This window comes from Artemia sp. Qi Xiang Cuo, chromosome 21, assembly GCF_049724085.1.
Source record: "Artemia sp. Qi Xiang Cuo chromosome 21, ASM4972408v1, whole genome shotgun sequence".
In the NCBI taxonomy this organism is placed as follows: domain Eukaryota; kingdom Metazoa; phylum Arthropoda; class Branchiopoda; order Anostraca; family Artemiidae; genus Artemia; species Artemia sp. Qi Xiang Cuo.
In genome coordinates this window covers 39,383,291-39,400,994 of record NC_142814.1, presented here as the reverse complement: position 1 = coordinate 39,400,994, position 17,704 = coordinate 39,383,291, and the positions used below count along the sequence as shown (strand labels likewise).

General features: G+C 34.4%; 2 protein-coding genes across 6 annotated transcripts in view; one reads left to right on the top strand and one right to left on the bottom strand.

The window, feature by feature from the left end:
- The first annotated feature begins 689 nt into the window (after positions 1-689).
- The window catches only part of LOC148939532 (uncharacterized), a 53,981-nt gene continuing 36,966 nt past the window's right edge, over positions 690-17,704 (top strand). Inside the window, exon 1 of the mRNA XM_089107199.1 lies at positions 690-798. The gene's annotated coding sequence lies outside the window, so the exon portion shown is untranslated. The remainder of the gene's footprint in view (positions 799-17,704) is intronic.
- The window catches only part of LOC148939530 (long-chain fatty acid transport protein 4-like), a 192,937-nt gene continuing 186,943 nt past the window's right edge, over positions 11,711-17,704 (bottom strand). For 2 of the 5 annotated variants that reach the window (XM_089107193.1, XM_089107195.1), the window contains one exon: positions 11,757-16,389. In XM_089107193.1, the coding sequence (XP_088963319.1) occupies positions 16,232-16,389 (158 nt within the window). In that variant the 3' untranslated portion in view covers positions 11,757-16,231. Of the gene's footprint in view, positions 16,390-17,704 lie in introns of all 5 variants that reach the window. The other 3 variants (XM_089107194.1, XM_089107191.1, XM_089107192.1) reach the window with 3 other exon arrangements.

The following is a 17,704-nucleotide window of genomic DNA, read 5'->3' as shown; positions in this document are numbered from 1 at the left end:
TTTGGGGTAGAAAACTCCTGGCACTTTGTTCGGAGGTTGGAGTTAGGATTGGAAATGGGAGGTTTGGGGTGGATAAGTCAAAGGGTAATTATACTTGTATTTCGGGTCTGAGGCCTAGTATAATTGATTATGTTTTGGTTGACCTTCGTTCGGATGTGTAATCACTGAATGTATAAGTTTTGAATATTCAGTTGTCTGACCACCTACCGATTAATTTAAGCTTAGACCTTGAGTGTAGAGTTAATGAATATAGTTCTTTGCAGTTTAGGTATACTTCACCAAATAGACAGCTAAAGAGAGAGTGGTGAGAGAGCGAACAGAATACATTAAGCGCTATGTTAGTAAAGAGAAGGTTTGTCGGAGACTAGAGCAGCTAAGGTTAAGTAGTGATTTTAGTGGTGAATTAGAAGCTAATTTTAATACGTTATTACTGGAGCTATCAGCACCAGTATTGAGTTCATTAAAACCAGTTAGTGAAAGTTTTTATGACCTTGATTGTTTAAGTAGTAAAAATTTGTTATCAGAGGCCCTAAATCGGGTAAAGCAAGCTAGTGATGAGGTTGAGAAAGCAACACTATTGGTTAGGTTTTTCGGGGCTAGGAGATGCCCTAAGAGATTAATAAAAGAAAAGAGATTTTAATACACGCCAAATCGAGCAAATGAGCCGTTTTTACTTGGAGAGTAATATGAAGGAATTTTGGAAAAGAGTAAACCAAAGACAAGGAAAAGCGCCAGAGGGGATCCCGGATCCAAATAGCTGGCCAGAACATTTCGCAAGTAAAGAAGAAGGAGATCTTAGTAAGTGTTTTGATGAAGAATTTGGGAATATTTGGGAGGAATATGATTACCCTATGAGGGAGGAAGATTACTCGTTAACAGAGGAGGTAGATATTGAGGAGGTTGCACATGTGTTAAGGAAATTGGATGGAGGAACAGCTCCTGGAATTGATGGAATTCCAACTCGTTTATATAAAAAGTTTTCAAGTTTATTTATGCCAATTTTTATACTGCCGTTTAATAGTGTGCTTTCAACAGGAATTTGGGTTTCAGGATGGAAGAAGTCTTTAATTTTACCTTTATTTAAAAAAGGGGATCCGAGGTTGCATTGCAGCTATAGGCCTATAGCTCTGGTACCATGTTTAAGTAAGATTCTAGAGAAATTGATTGATAATAGGCTAGCAAATAATTCGTGAGGAACAAGGTGAATTCAGGGAAGGATATAGCACAGTTGACAGGGTATTTGTACTTAAGGCGTTGATAGAAGAGTATAGTAGAGGTAAGAGAAATGTATTGGCTTTCGTAGATTTTGAGAGAGCATTCGATAGTGTTGATAGGATTTTGTTGTGCGTAGAATTGTTGAGGATAGGACTGCCCTGTGTTTTTGTTCGACTAGTGTGTGATATGTATAGGCTAACAAGAGGAATGGTTAAGGTAGCAGGGGAAGGGTTTTCGGATTTATTTAGTTGCGATGTAGGAGTTAAAAAGAGTAGCACCGTGTCACCGAGGCTATTTTGTTTATATATCAATGATATTGTTGAGTTTTTTGAGGAAAAATGGGAACCAACAGTGAGTTTAGGAAATTTAGCTTTGTCTCTGTTGTTATTTGCGGATGATGTGGCGCTGATAGCTAGCAGGGCCGAAGATTTGCAAATATTAGGGGCGTTTTTTCACTCATCAATGTGCCAAGATCTTGCATCTTTTGTCAGAAAACGCTTAAAAGTGAAAACTTTGAACTAAGATCTTACATCTTTTTTCGTTTTTATGCAAACGTCTTTCATCATTCTGCTCTGATCAGCGGTCTGAGAACAATGATGCAAAGTTCTCTCTTCATTGTTCTATATGACAGAACAGTGGCGGTCTTCACACTTTTTGCTAACATCAGTGAGCTGTAAGATCTTAGAACAAAGATGAGTTAAAAAACGATAATCTTTGCCGAAAGATGTAAGTTATTAGATGTAAGATCTTAGTGATAAAAAACGGGCCTATTGTTGAACATATTAGATGTTTATTTGGAAAAAAAAGAAAATGAGATTAAATATACAAAAGACTAAAATTGTAGTTTTTGGGACAAATAATAATAATGATACATTTCTATTTAAGGGTATTGAGTTGAAAGAAAGTACAACTTTTAAGTATTTAGGGTTTGTATTAAATAATAAAGGAAATTGGAGGGATCATGTGAAAGAAATGGTGGGTAGAGGCAAAGCGGTTTCTTCAGCAGTTTTAAGGAATTCAGCTTTCAATGAAATTAAAAATATTAAAATGCATAATTATTTATTTCAATCGAAAATTTGCCCTACTATTCATTATGGTGCGGAGCTTTGGAGATATGAGGTGATCCTGCAATTAGAAATGGTTCAATTACAATATTATAAAAGATTGGTTAGAATATATGCTACAACTCATACACAGGCACTTAAGGGAGATCTAGGTTTGTTTTCGCTGTATAAAGAAAGGTGACTACAAGTTATAAAATTTTTGGCTGAAAATTATCCAACTACCAGATGAGAGGCTTATGAAAGCCGCATATTTTGAATTATTGCAGCAAGGTAGAAAAAGATCGTGGCCGTTCCATGTTAAAGCCCTCCTTGATAAAGCCGGACTTTCATACGCTTGGAATGAAGGTCTTGGTCCAACAGGCGATCCAGAGGAAATTTATCGGAAGCTAAAACATGTTAAGGAGGATCAAGAGATCCAACTCTGGCATGTAACAGGTTCGAAAATCTGAAACCTTGTGACAGTATTCTAAGATAAAAGACTCTTTTGGACTAGAATATTATTTTAAGCTGAATTTGCCACCGGAAAACTTGTGTCTGTGGTTCCAGGTCCGAGCAAATGGTTTGCCCTTAAAAAGTAGATTAAAAGTATTTGAAAGAAATGCTCAGGGCTCGAGATCATGTTATACTTGCTCTTTATGTTGTACGGAGGAAGAAAATTTGCTCCAATTTTTGACGGTGTGCCAGGGGCTTTCAGGTTTGAGATTGAAGTATTTAGGTGATGAGGAAGTGTTTTTCCTTGGATCCTTAAGTATTCATCCGGGGAGACGATTATAGCAGTGACTGGATTTATAAAAGAGGGTTTAAAAAGATGTAAATATTGGGTTTAAGGTTTTTGTTTGTTGTTAGTAGTTATACCATTTATTTAAGTGTAAACTGGCTGTTGTGTTATATAATCATTGTAATGTTTGTGTATGGCCTAGCGACTGAATAAAGTATCTATGTATCTATTCCGATTGCCAAAAGGGCAATTCAGCAATATCTTAAGAACAGTTTGGTGTGTGAAGTGGAACCTTAGAGGACTTGTTGTGGGGGATGCTGAACTAACCAAAAGACAATACTCGCATCCCAATTCTACTGCTTCTACTCTTACTTATACTGCTTTTATTGGAAATGCTATTACCACTTCTATTAAAGATACAACTATGAGTACTAATTTTTCTACCACTACTACTGCTACTAAAGCTATTGGTAGCAAGGCGAAAGGGTTACAAGCATTGTCAAAAGGGTGACACGAAAATATCTCAAGAAAAGCCAAGTTGGACCTTTCAGGGTAATTTGTTGTGGGTTTTGACCTAGCCAGAAGGCACTATGTGTATACTGTTAATGTTACTACTGTGATTGCTGTAACTAATGATAGCAAAGGTATTAAGATGAAACTTTTAGGGAGCGATTAGGGGGATTTTCAACTGAACGATAAAACTATGTGTAGGTAGGTTTTCAAAAGAGCATATAAGCAAAAATATAGGCAGTGCGGCGCTAGTTCAGATGGCAATAACATATAAACTTGTAAAGGAGCTTATCCAATTGGAAATTAGAAGTTCTAGTGCCCTTTTTAAGAGCCAAAACTGATTGGAGGACAAGAAGCCCTCTCCCAAAGCACATTAATTTTCCAAACACATTCAATCAAAAATTTTTGATGTAACTATTTTCTTCAGCGTAGTTGCACGGTCCAGTAACTGTGTCGCTAGGGATATGGGGCATGTCAACCCTCCATAATTATGCAATTTGCTCATTATGCTTTAAAACTAAATGTTGCTTTATAACTAAATCAAAAGCACTGTGTGTATGCTGGTTGCCAATAAGATATCTCAAATTCTCAACTTTGTCCCGTGAAAGGAAATTGAAAGTTCTAGTTCAGTTTTTGTGAGTCAAAAAAGATTTGAGAGCAGCTAGATAAACCCATACCCTTAAGTAAAGGCCGTATTGCTCCAATGTTTGATTATTATTCATTTATTTTTCTGTTTTCCCCAGAGGCACTTCATATGGAAGGGGTCGTCGCATACACTTGGAGGGGGCTAATTTGATTGGAAATCTCTAGGGGAAGGGAGGCGTAGGAGGGGGGCTAGTTGCCCTCCAGTCTCTTTCGACTCTTGAAAACTGAACTAGAACTTTCAATTTTCATTCAAATGAGCCCTCTCTGAAGTTTATACAAGCATCCCTTCCATAACAACCACATATGCCCCCAGGGCATAGCATACAATGCCTGCCCCCGGGACCTGAGGGATGGATTGTGTTGACCCCAGAGTTTTGGTTATATGATCTTTGAACAATTTAAAAAAAAAATAGCTTTCAGTTCTTATTGGATGGGTTTGAGGAAAAAAGGGCACGGAGGGAAGGGAGGCTAGTTGCCCTTTGATCTCTTTTGATTCTTAAAAAGTGAACCAGAACTTTAAATTTCCAATCAAATGAGCCCACTCTGAAGTTTATACAAAATATCCCTTCCATAAGAACCATATATACTTCCACAGTATAACTTGCAATGCCTGCCCCTGGGCCCTGGAGGGTTGTGTTGGCACTAGAGTTTTATAGGACCTGGAAGGGAGGGGGACTAGTTGCCCTGTGATCTCTTTTGACTCTAAAAAGTGAACTAGAAATTTCAATTTCCAATCAAATGGCTATCTCAAAATTTTATTGAATGGATTTGAGAAAAGGGGCGAAGGGGGGGGGGCTTGGTGCCCTCAAATCTCTTTTTACTCTCAAAAACTGAACTAGAACTTTGAATTGCCAATCAAATGAGCCCTCTCTGAAGTTTGGATGAGCATATATGCCCCCAGGGCATAACATAGGGAAAAGGTCATGGAGGGGGGGGTAGATGCCCTATGATATCTTTTAACTCTTAAAAAGTGAACGAGAACTTCAGTTTCCAGTCAAATAGCCCTCTCTGAAATTTATACGAGCATCCCTTCCATAAGAGCCATATATACCCCCAGGGCATTACTTACAACGCCTTCCCCTAGGCCATTTGTGGGAGGGGGTCAACACTGAAGTTTTTTTTATATGATCTTTTAACTATTTTTAACAAAATGGCTATCTCAAAATTTTTATTGGATGCATTTGGGCAATTTTTTTTTTTTGGGGGGGGGATGGCCACCCTCTGATCTCTTTTGACTCTTAAAAAGTGAACTAAAACTTTCAGTTTCCAATCAATTGAGCACTCTCTGAACCAAAGTTTGCTCAGAAATCACGGTGAAAGGGGGGGGGTGGCACTTTTCCCTGTATCCCCATTTTTAGAACTAAATAATTATTTTCTGCTGTCTATGAGTTTATTCGTACAATGGCCTTCCTAGTTTATGGAACGTTGGTGTAAAATTAGTTTTCAAAGTTAAATTATGATAAAAGTTTAATATAATTTGAACTAGGGCGGAGGAATAAAAAAGGAAATTATTCCTTAAAACCTGCCAATTTTTTTTTTAATCCCGTATTACTTTCAAGTTTTAAAGCTGATAAAGAGTTTGTATATTATTCTTCCAATTCTAATTTTTCTATGAAGTGAAACTAATTTCAAGTTTCGTTCTTTCATTTTTGTTTCATTCGAAAGTGGTCGGCAGTGTAGATCCCAAACAGGTAACAGTTGCAGAATGTTCACCTATCATTTGTAATTGCTCTGATGTCTAATTATTGAATCGTTTTCACCTTATTTAAATGTAATAAAACATTTTTTACTATAGAGGTAATTCATTCTACTGTGTACAGTTCTGATGGGGTGGGTCAACGAAAACTCTTTTGCCCAAAACCAATCATGAGGGTGAAGAATATGACAGAGAAGGCTGAACTACAGGGAAGTACATCACTAGCTGTTACATAATTTAACACGATAAATAATAAATAATAAATAAAAAAAACACGATAAATAATATTGAGCTTAGAGGTTAAAATAGCACTTTGGGGGCTCAGAAAAAAAATGATAGTTTCAAATACAGGATAAATCGAAAGATTAATTTTATATTAAGTTGTTCTAATACGTGATCGGGACTAAAAAAAAAAAAAAAAAAAAATAAAATACAAGGAGTTATCATAAATTTTAAGATAAAATAAAATATGATCATTAAATTAAAATTAAGTATATAACTATAATTAAGCAAATGATAATAACAATGATAAAAAAGCCTTGATTAAAACCTGAGACGCAATCATGACTGGTTTTTTATAAGTGTGATAATTAGTTGAGATCCTTTTGCAGTTACCTGTATGCACCTTTCTATATTAGGGCTGGGGAAACTTATTCACGGAAATTAGGGATAGGGCAAAATTTTCTGAAATCTATGAGGGACAATTTTTGTAGCTAGTAAATTATCCTTCTGCAATTGTATGCTTAAATTCATTCGAATCGGATTCTGAAGCAAAAACTTGGACAATCATAGGATATATTTGAATAGTTCCTTGTGTAGTGGAAAACCCAGAATATTGAAAAGATGTAAAGAAACATATACAGGGATAAAGCAATATATTTGTGATGTATGTGACAGGAGCTTTTCTTCTTTGAGTAATTTGAAAAGGTATCAAAGAATGCATACAGGGGAGAAACCTTTTAAATTTGATGTATGTGACAAAACTTTTTCTTAGTCAAGTGGTTTGATTCAGCACCAAAGAGTACACACTTGTGAGAAACCATTTAAATGTGATGTATGTGAGAAAACTTTTTCTCGGTCAAACAGTTTAAATTACCATCAAAGAATACACACTGGTGAGAAACCCTATAAATGTGGAGTATGTGAAAAAACTTTTGCTCACTCAAGCAATTTGATTGGGCACCAAAGAGTACACACGGGTGAAAAACCCTTTATATGTGATGTATGTGAGAAAACGTTTTCTGAGTCAGGCAGTTTGATTAGGCACCAAAAAATACACACGGATGACAAACCCTTTATATGTGATGTATGTGAGATAACTTTTTCTGAGTTAATCAGTTTGATTAAGCACAAAAGAGTACACACGGGTGAAAAACCCTTTAAATGCGATGTCTGTGAGAAAACTTTTTCTCTGTCAAACAGTTTAAATTACGCATCAAAGAGTACATACTGGTGAGAAACCCTATAAATGTGAAGTATGTGAAAAAGCTTTTTCTCATTCAAGCAATTTGATTGGGCACCAAAGAGTACACACTAGGGAGAAACCTTTTAAGTGTGATATATGCAAGAGAGAATATTCTTCTAAATTAAATCTTAATAATCATATAAGAACCCATTCTTAGAAAAAGCCTGCTAGCTCATAGTCTACAGTAGCAGTTTCTGTTGTCTTGCTGAACCCTATTGTAAACCGCTCCTTTGTTTTTCGCTACTCATTTTTATATTTTTTTCACTTCAGTAATTGATTTGTGGAATATTTTTGTTCATTTTTTCAATGATTTTCGTTTGCCTTTTGTTTTAACTTGTTCATTCCTATGGCTATTACTTGCCCCACCCCCCAATGAGTCACGGTGTATTTACGGGAATGAGTAAACACCCCAGTAAAATCAATTTTATTCTTCCTATAATGTTTTCTCCCCTTCTTTGAAAGTTTCTTTGCATATAATTTGGATTCAAACATTGTGAACAAAGCTGTATGTAGTTTTTGGTCTCTCCTCAGAGAAGCAAATCCTTAAAACTATGATTGTCGCCAGGATTCCTACTCAGGGGATAAGGGGAGGATGTTTACTCATTAAGAGATTTTTCCAATGTGGTGAGGTCCTTTTGAGTGATTATATATCCTTGGAGAAACCAATGCAGAACTAAAGAAACGAGAAATATTGGATTAATCTAGTGTTGTAATTGGCAAAATTGTGTATTTTACCGTAATTTTACGGACCCCCGTAAAATTGGAATTTTACCTATTTTATGTATTTTAAATATTTTACTGACATATCTTATAGCGCCTTATAGTTGACATAGTGCAATGCCACCCAAAGGCTGGTAGAAACAGGTTTGGATATGATATTGCTATTGTGATTTTTACTGGATACACAGCAGTGTGAAAGAAATCAATATAATTACACTCATTAATTTTGTTGTGAAGTGTTTATAATTGAGTGATAAATTGATATTTGACTAGCCCTTCTCTAACAGCATGTCACTTTATTTGCATATACTTATTCTCTTTTAATGAACAGTTTATGTAATCTTTCCACACAAAAAAATTCAGATAGCAATATCACTTGGTCTGTGGGTATTACCCAGTCTCATTTGGCCCTTCTCCTTTCTTTCCCTTTGACCGGAACCACATTTTCCCTTCTTTCTGAAAAAAGCAGGGTATTAATGGAGGTCAACATTATTCCTGCTGCCAACTAAGGGTCTAAATTGATTTGGATAGGGGGAAGTACTTTTTCCACACTATTGCTCAACACCTTGTTTGCCTGGTGTGAAAGAGCCTACACGAATGTAACATTACTAAATACCACAATGTTTGAGCCTTAATGTTACATCTTCACAAAGCTTCTGATCCCTCCAAATAGCAAAAACAGAGCTATATATATATATATATATATATATATATATATATATATATATATATATATATATATATATAGATATATATCAGTTGATATACATCAGCAGACGACCGCTATATAGGTGGTCAAAATATCCAGGCTTTTGTACCTGTTTTCCCTATTTCAATAAATGGACTTATCTCCATTTGAACGTTTATTTGTTAACCTCATTCAAGTACAAAGGGGAAAGGGGCATTTGAGGGGCTGCAGACAGACTGCACAAAGGGAAGAATCAGTCCTGGTTGAACTTCACTGAAGTAAGGATACTAGGACTGCTTTGAAAAATTTTTTAATTTTCGGTTTTATTGGTTGCATGCTACTATGAGTCTTTTATCTTTCATATATTTTTGTCTTGCTGAGGACTACCCTTGGATATAGGGCCAGAATATTCATTCGAATTACCTCCACTGTCTTGCAAAAAGATTTCCCTATTGTTCTTCGTACTTTTGTTGTTTGCTATGGAAAGGCAGTGTGGTCTTCGTAGCTATTTTCGTCTCGCTTATTGGGAGCAATTGACCAATGATATCTTTTATTTTATTAATTTAGGAAAAAAACACGCTAATATCATTAACCAGCAAAAATTCTTGGAATCTTGCAAAATTGAAAATCTTATTCCCAAGTCTTTAAGATTAAGATTACACTTAAATACCCGGAAAAAAGAGCAATTTGCTCGCACACTACAATTAAACACATTAACACACATCATTAAAGACAAAAAACAAAAAGGATATACTATTTCCTCTGAAAGATAGCCCTTAGAAAAATTTGTATTCCAAAATTTGTCCTCTGTTGATTTTAGCCAGGTTACTAGATTGGAAAGAAATTTGTTTAGTCATGATTTCCGCTTATCAAGGGAACGACTTATTAAGAAATTGGAAAACCTAAGATATGAATTTTCGAGGAATTGCCCTACTTACACTCCAAGATTCACCCCTGGACCGGCTGTTGTTAATCTATCCTCTGATCGCTTGAACCAAAGGAAATTCAAATTCTCGAAAAAGGTCCAAAATTCTCTTTTCTTCCAAGACGTGTCCCTGTAGCAGATTTAATTTCCTCTCTAGAATACTCTGTGCATAAAATTTTATAGATCTCTATCCAACCCGGCGGAAGTTAGGGCTAATCTTATAGATACGATTTACAATAATCAAAAATAGATTAATTCTCCCACCAATAAAAAAACAGATAATTTGTATGACCTAAAAATACTATCTAATCTCCATTAAGATTCATTCATTATTATAACTAAAGCAGATAAAATCAATTCTCTAGTTGTCATGGATCGGACAGTTTATGATAAAAAAATTTATTCTCATCTAAATGACGAAACAACATATAGAACTACAACCGACGATCATACTGATCAATTTGGAAACAAAATTATAAATGAACTAAAAAGTTTAAAACAAAATGGTAAAATTACTCCACAACTACATAATAAATTTTTCTCCCTCTGTAGCTTTTGCCCAAAGTTCTATGGTTTACCAAAATTACACAAGCAAGGCATTCCTTTAAGGCCTATAGTAGCTTGTACGAAAGCCCCCACATCCAATATTGGGAAATGGTTATGTACAGCCTTTAAACCTTTGCTTTTCTCTCAAAAATCATATATATGTAATTCGGTAGATTTAGTTGAAAAACACAAAAGCGTAAATCTCAGAAAATACAATTATAAGTAGCTTTGACATTGTTTCAATGTATACAAATATTAATGTCACAGTATCTGAACAGTTATTAGAAAATAAAATCAAAGAAAATTATCACTTAATAGAAGCTTCAGCAGCAGGAATAGATGGTGATGTCTTAATGACCTTGGTTAAACTCTGTAACAAGTATTCAATGCATTTCCAATTCCTTAATTCTTTTTACCAGCAAATTAATAGCTTAGCGATGGGCGCGCCCCTCTCCGGGTTACTGGCGAATATTTATGTGGAACATATTGAAAATTGGGCATTAGATTCGTATTTTTTAAAATATGTCTTTTGGGGACGTTACATGGATGATGTAATTTCACTCTGGAACTATGGGGAAAATGAGCTTAAGGGTTTTTAGATCACCTTATTACATACAATAGAAATTTACAGTTTACTTTAGAAATCGAGATCACAAATAAAATCATTTTCGTAGATGTGTTAATTATTTGTACCTTAGATAAACTAAATTTTACTATTTATAGAAAACAAACACAAAATAATTGATATTTGTATTTTAAATCAAACCAATTCACACGAGTTAAGAGAACAGTCGTTATATCCCTCGATAATCAGGCCCTGAAAATTTGTTCTGATTCCCACATAACAACAGAATTAAACTTTATCAAGGGCATACTTTTTGGAAATGGGTATCCTATTTTATTTATTAATAGTGTAATTAATTGTAGATTGAAGAGACATTCCCGTAAAATTAAATTAACGATAGTTTACCATGTGATATTTCTGACAAGCCCTTAAAAATAATTTACCTCCCCTACATCCCAAAAATCACTACAAATCTTAAAAAAGTTTGCACAAAAAATAATCTGTATGTAGTATTCACAAATAATTTTAGAATCATAAAGTTTCTAAATTCTGGTAAAGATAAAACCCCAGTTACTCGCCAAAGAGGGGTCTATGAAATACCATGTGATTGTGGCAAATATTATGTAGGTAGAACACACCAGAATTTAGAAAAGCGCATACAACAGCATAAAGATGATATAGTCAAAGCTCTAAATTCTAGTATCTCCGTTGTTTCATATGATTCTGCATTAGGAAGCCATATTTTCGAAAATCCTAGCCACAATATACTTATTGATGAATATGCCCTTATTAGCAATGACCTAGGCATAAATCAGGTAGTCCGAGAATCAATTGAAATCAGAATTAAGATTAATAATAATATTTCCTTAAATAGGGACTTGGGGGAATATACACTAAATGCTCTATACACAAATTTAATTAAAAATGATCTTTCAAATTATTTAAAAAAACCGATAGATATTAACACAGAACCGGTCACAAAAATACCTTTGAGGTTAGCTGCCAAAAAAGCTGGATTAGAAATAAGAACGTGTTTTTAAATTATTTTTCTTTCATCTCATTGAATCGCCTTGTTTTACCTTACTTTTAATCAGTCCTGGTTGAACTTCGCTGAAGTAAGAATGCTAGGACTGCCTTGAAAAATTTTTTAATTTTTGGTTTTATTGGTTGCATGTTGTTGTGAGTCTTTTTTCTTTCATATATTTTTGTCTTGCTGAGGACGGCCCTTGGACATAGGGCCGAAATATTCATTCAAATTATCTCCACTGTCTTGCAAAAAGATTTCCCTATTGTTCTTCGTACTTTTGTTGTTTAACTCCATATTTACCTACTAAAAATATTAAACAAACACATTTGGTCAAAACTAAAGGCTATTTTTTCAACAATTGTTACAAAAAGAAAACGGCCCAGTGAAACATTCCAAATACCATTTAAACAATAAAAAAATTAAATAAAATTAAAAAGGCACAAAATAACGGTGCAACATAGTAAAGGCACTGAATACCAGTAAATTTATATAAAATAATTCAATTACATACGCTACTTATGAAACCATTAAATCCACATAATATACAACTGATCTTTTCGTACAAACGGAAATATATCTGAACTCTTTCTTCTTGCAAATTACCGTCGTAATTTCCTACTTTAACAAAGAAATCTTTTTTTTTTCAACTTTAATTACTTAAACGTGTAAATGGTTAAAAGTCTAATCATTTGGATTGTCGCACATTTGAGTGATTGTCATAATTCCTAAAAAAAAAAGGAAGAAAAATACACAACAAAATATACTTTAGATGTGAAGATGTAATCTAGATTTAGAGGCTTCGGTGATATTGCGCGTGTAGTCGGTTGATGCGCATGCAGCGCCATCTTATACACCTATAAACATGTCATTTTTCAGTAGTTCGACAAAACAGTCAAAAATCAACAGTATTTAGTGGCATTACTTTTTTTTGAGGAACAGACTTAGCTTATAAATTGAAAGATAACAACAGTCTTAAACACATTCAAAATTTGTAGTGAACTTGACAATTTCTAGCAGAACATCTAACAGGCACTGGAAAAAAAATGTTGCGATATTATAGATATGGTCAGTTGAAGCAGAGGCAACACCATATTAGAAATCGAGAAACATGTCACTTTATATTAATTCAAAATCATAAAAACAATTAAAATCAACAGTGTTGGGTCCTGGGTTGGCACATTGGGATTGACCTCCGCTTGGTAATACGAGACTCAGAAATCGAACCTGGGCCCCGAGAGACTGAACCTGGGTCCCGAAGATCGAGATCGAACCTAACTGTAGGTTCGACACAACACCCAGCAGGGCCAAAGCAAGGACCTTAGTAGTCAAGAAGCGTCGTTAATCCGATTATTTATCTAATTTTTTCAAGAGTGCTGAATGGAAATACTTTGTTCTGTGGAAGAGGCTAGCAACTTGGGATATAAAAAATACTGATGTTCATCCCCCCCCCTTCCCCTTTAACAAAGTCAGTCCAGAGGTAATTTTAGGAGGGACACATGCCCCGGGGATCAGAAATTTTAGGGGCACAAAATTTCAAATTTAATAATCTATCGGTTATGTTCATTTGATAATTTTCTAAATTTTGTTTTTACTAAAATATAGTAGAGGGCTCAGTTGGCATTAAGCATAAGCAAATTATAAGTAAGTATAAGCAAAAAAAATTTAGTAAATGACAATAATTTTTTTTCTACAATTTGGCCTGAAAATTCTTTAGAGGCGGGGGGTGGGGAGGGTGCTAAATAAGATTTTACCCCGGGCACAAGAGAGGCCAGAACCGCCACTAAGTCAATCACATTAAGATCGCTTTATTATGATCAATAGTTCGAGACTTACCATCTAATTTATCAGAAGAGCATAATTTTCTTATTTGTTCTTTTTGATTTTTGTGTTTATATATGAATTTTGTAATCTTACCAAGTATGGAAGCACTTTGTTTTCATATACTGAATCCGTACAAAGAATCCGTTCATAAGAGCGAAATAAAAAGTATTAAGTTGTAAGGAGTCAAAAATGTTTTTGACTAGCCTCTATAAAAAGCGATATAACAGAAGACGTCAATGATATAAATGTATATGACAGTAATAATTATAGAATTGATAATAATAATAAGTTAGACAAAACATGAAGAAAAAATGGAAAAATATAATCCTGGGTAACTATCATGTTGCAGAAAAGAATTATTCATACATAGCTATCATGGTCGCAGACAGACTATTTCTTGAAATGTCATATTGGATGATAATCATGTGTATATTTAAGGGTTCTCACTTTTTGGGTGATTTGGACTCACTTGTCCTTACCACTGTAAATACGGCTTATATTTCTATATTATAAGCCTTACAATTCAGATCAGGGCTAATTGTAAGACGAATAGGGCTAAATTACAAATATGAGCAACATTCCATTTTTCTTGTTCATCCTGTTATTCTTCAAGCATAGAATCTTTTCTTCACGTAAAACACGGTGCTTCCGAATTGCATATACGAAGCAAAACAGGGAACGAGCTAGACTCCACAGCAATAGGCACAAAAATACACAAAACCCCAGAATTGATACAACGATTCAGGCTCAATCTCATGTACATCTTATTTTAATGAAACGTCCACATTTTAAAACGTGATATTCTCGAAGATTTTAATTTATATAATTGGTTAATTGGTAAGCGCAGCTCGTTGTTCCCAGCCACTGACAAGCCTGAAAACATTACAAGATGTTATTATATGAAGCGCGGATTTCGCCAGATGACTTTTACAAACAGAGCCAGATGGTTTCCGATCAACAGAGGAAGTATATTCTCTTAAGACCAAATTAATCTATAGTTACCCTGTTCTGTCTCACAGCTGGATGATCCAATTGGAACTTACAGGAACCTTCTTTTTTTCGGGGGGGGGGGGGAGGGAGGAAGCCCCTTTTTATTCATTTCAGTTTCAAAGTTATTAATTCAAGTTTTCATTTAAGAATAGTTAGTTAATTAGCACTCCTTAAAAGGTAGACCCTTCGAAACGTTATCAGCAGGAGGGAGCACAATTTTCTACTTTTTAAAGGGCGAATATCCGGATAATTTTTTCTTAGTGGAAGCCCCTCCCATCTCTGTGCAGTTAAGTATTTAGACGTCTAAATATATTAATTTACATGAGTAACTAAGAAACTAGCAAAGCCCCAGTGGTTCTCCGAAATTCATGAAGAAAACAATTTCAAGAAACAAGGCTTATTTTCAAATGAAGCGAAAATCAAGCTAAATTAAAAGCCCATTGCAGAGATATTTTTGATATTTCAAAGAAGTTACGTCGGATATGTAGTATTTTTTTATATTACACTTATCTAAGATATGTCTAATGATAATTACCTAACATTAAATATTATATAGTATTTATTTTAAATCTGTATTAAATATATCTTATTTTTATATCTAATATTGCTCTTTCTCACTTTATAGTTTACAGATTTTAAAATTATTTTATTCTTTTTCCCTTAGGTTAGAGTTATGTGGTCAGAATATCTTTACATAAATGTTTGATTATTGCGGCTTGACAAAAAAAATTCTAGAATTAAAATTTTTAGGAAACAATTCCTTGTTTTCAAGTCTTGGAAACAAAAATTTCTTGGAATAGTTTTTTTGGTCACAAATTATTGAGATACGTCTTTTAAAATTAAGAGCAAAATAAATAAACCCATTAAGTCTAAAGCCTAAAATAGTAGCTCAATTGTTTAATTTAAATAATAACCCATCATAGATCTTTCTACTAGAACAGGTTGTAGTCATGGGCAGGGTTGCCAATTGGTTCTAAAATTAACCAGAAGTCAGTTAAAAGCATCCACTTATTCTTTTGTCTCTTAAAAAAAAAAAAAAAAAAAAAAAAAATCTTTTTATAGTAGTATTTATTCTGATTCTTTTGATAAATAAATCTTTGAATTACTAAATCTTTTGAGTTTTTTTTAGTCTGACTTTGATAACTAGTATTAGGGCTTACACTTGTTTACATAACACTTTTCTTAATTTGCTAAGTAACTGCACAGTTACTTGGCAAGTGATTATGCATGCATTTATAATTTTGTGCATGATCACTGAGCACAATCTCTGCACAATCAGTGAGCTTTCATTGAATATGCATGCATTAGTAAGCGGTGAAAATCGATCGCTATATTAATGCACAGTCAAGCAGTACTAAATCCTTCTACAGGTTATCATGAGAATCACTGAATCATTAGTATCACTGCAATTTCTATAGTTGCTTGGCTAACCAAGAAAAGATCTCGTGAAAAACCATACACGAGACCAAAACAATACCAAATTTACCTAAACTAAAATTAGCCGTAAGGAGAAAAGTCAATTGGGATATAGAAAATGACCAGGTGGCAACCCTGGTCATTTGCACTGTAGACAGGTTCATGTAGACACTGTTGCACTGTAGACAAGTGTTGAGTCACTCTGTAGTGATTCACGAAATTATAATCTAACTTTTCCACTTAGTATGTCACTATAAACTTGTTCCGTGAGTAGTACGTATTTATCAGTCTTAGAGTCGAACATGAAGAGTTTGTCCTTGATTTTTGAGGGATCAAAACCTTCCTTCTGGAAATCTACCTTCCTCAACTTGTAGGTTCCTATAAAAAAGAAAAAAATACTTTACATTTTCATTTTTAATCTGACTGATCCTAAAACATAATCTAAATTGTTATCTATTAGTATGGGATGAATCAACGGAACTATCTATAAGAAAAATATATCTATATGAATATCTTTAAAACCTCAGATGTATCGGATTTTTAAAAAATCCTATCTTGAAACCTTTAAGGGGATGCTCTATCTTAAAGGATCACCCTGTATCATCCATTTTAAACTTCTTTGGTCATGAAAAATCTTTCTGTGGACTTTGAAGTCAAACTTTCTTTGTGCCAATATTTGTCTACAGGCATTTTTGCTACTTCTGTACGAGTCTGGCGGTTTAAGGGGGGGGGTAAAGCCATTGGATGACCCCACCCTCTGGAAATGGTGCTGTTGATTCACCATGCTCCCCATTACGCATTGCTTGGTGATAACTAACACCGTGCGTTTCAATAAGAATATCCCTTACACGTGCCTTGAAGATTTGATATGAAGATGATAATATCATATTCAATACATCCTAAAAAAAATACCAGTTTAAAAGGTAGCAGGTTTTTTATTGTTGGTGTGAATATAATTTATTAATGCTATAATAAAAAAAGGTAATAATTCAACTTTTTTTCCACTTAAATTTTTTTCATTTTTTTTTTCGTTTTTCTATTTTAAACTTCTTATGGCCAAACTACTTAGAATTGACTGGGCGGTGTTGCCGAACGAGTAGATGACAAAAAGCTGAAATTCGACGCCTACTTTCCCGGAAATCGTAGAAAAAGATCGTCCCCGCAGCCCAACCATCTAAGGGCCAAGCGAAAAGCAGGTCGTCCCCAAATGAGAGGATCTTGTAAGGACAAATTTAAGGGAAATGGGAACTTCTTAGGAAGGTGTAAAGAGGGAAGGCTTTGAATAAATCGTGATGGAGGAGGAGCGTTCGCAGCTGTGTTGGCCTAAAAAGACTTGGTGCTGCAGTGAGTTGTTAGTAGTAGCAGTCTTTTTGCCGCGGATGGAGAGATTTAGTTTTAATGAAGCTTATATCATCAGAAAGTATGAATCATGATTTTTCGATTAATTACAGCAGAATTTTCTCTTCGATTGATACAAATCTGTTGACCCAAAATATTCATAGGAGGTACTGAAACACACATTTTGAATTTATAAAGCTTTAACGTCTACAGAATATCTACTGGAAAAAATTCTATTTACATTATCTATATTTTTTTTTATTCTATGTTTATAGAAGATGTTCTATTCTAGAGATTCTACTAGAATATCTACATTCTAGTTAAACCCTTCTCTAAGAGTCCAGTCACTCTTTCT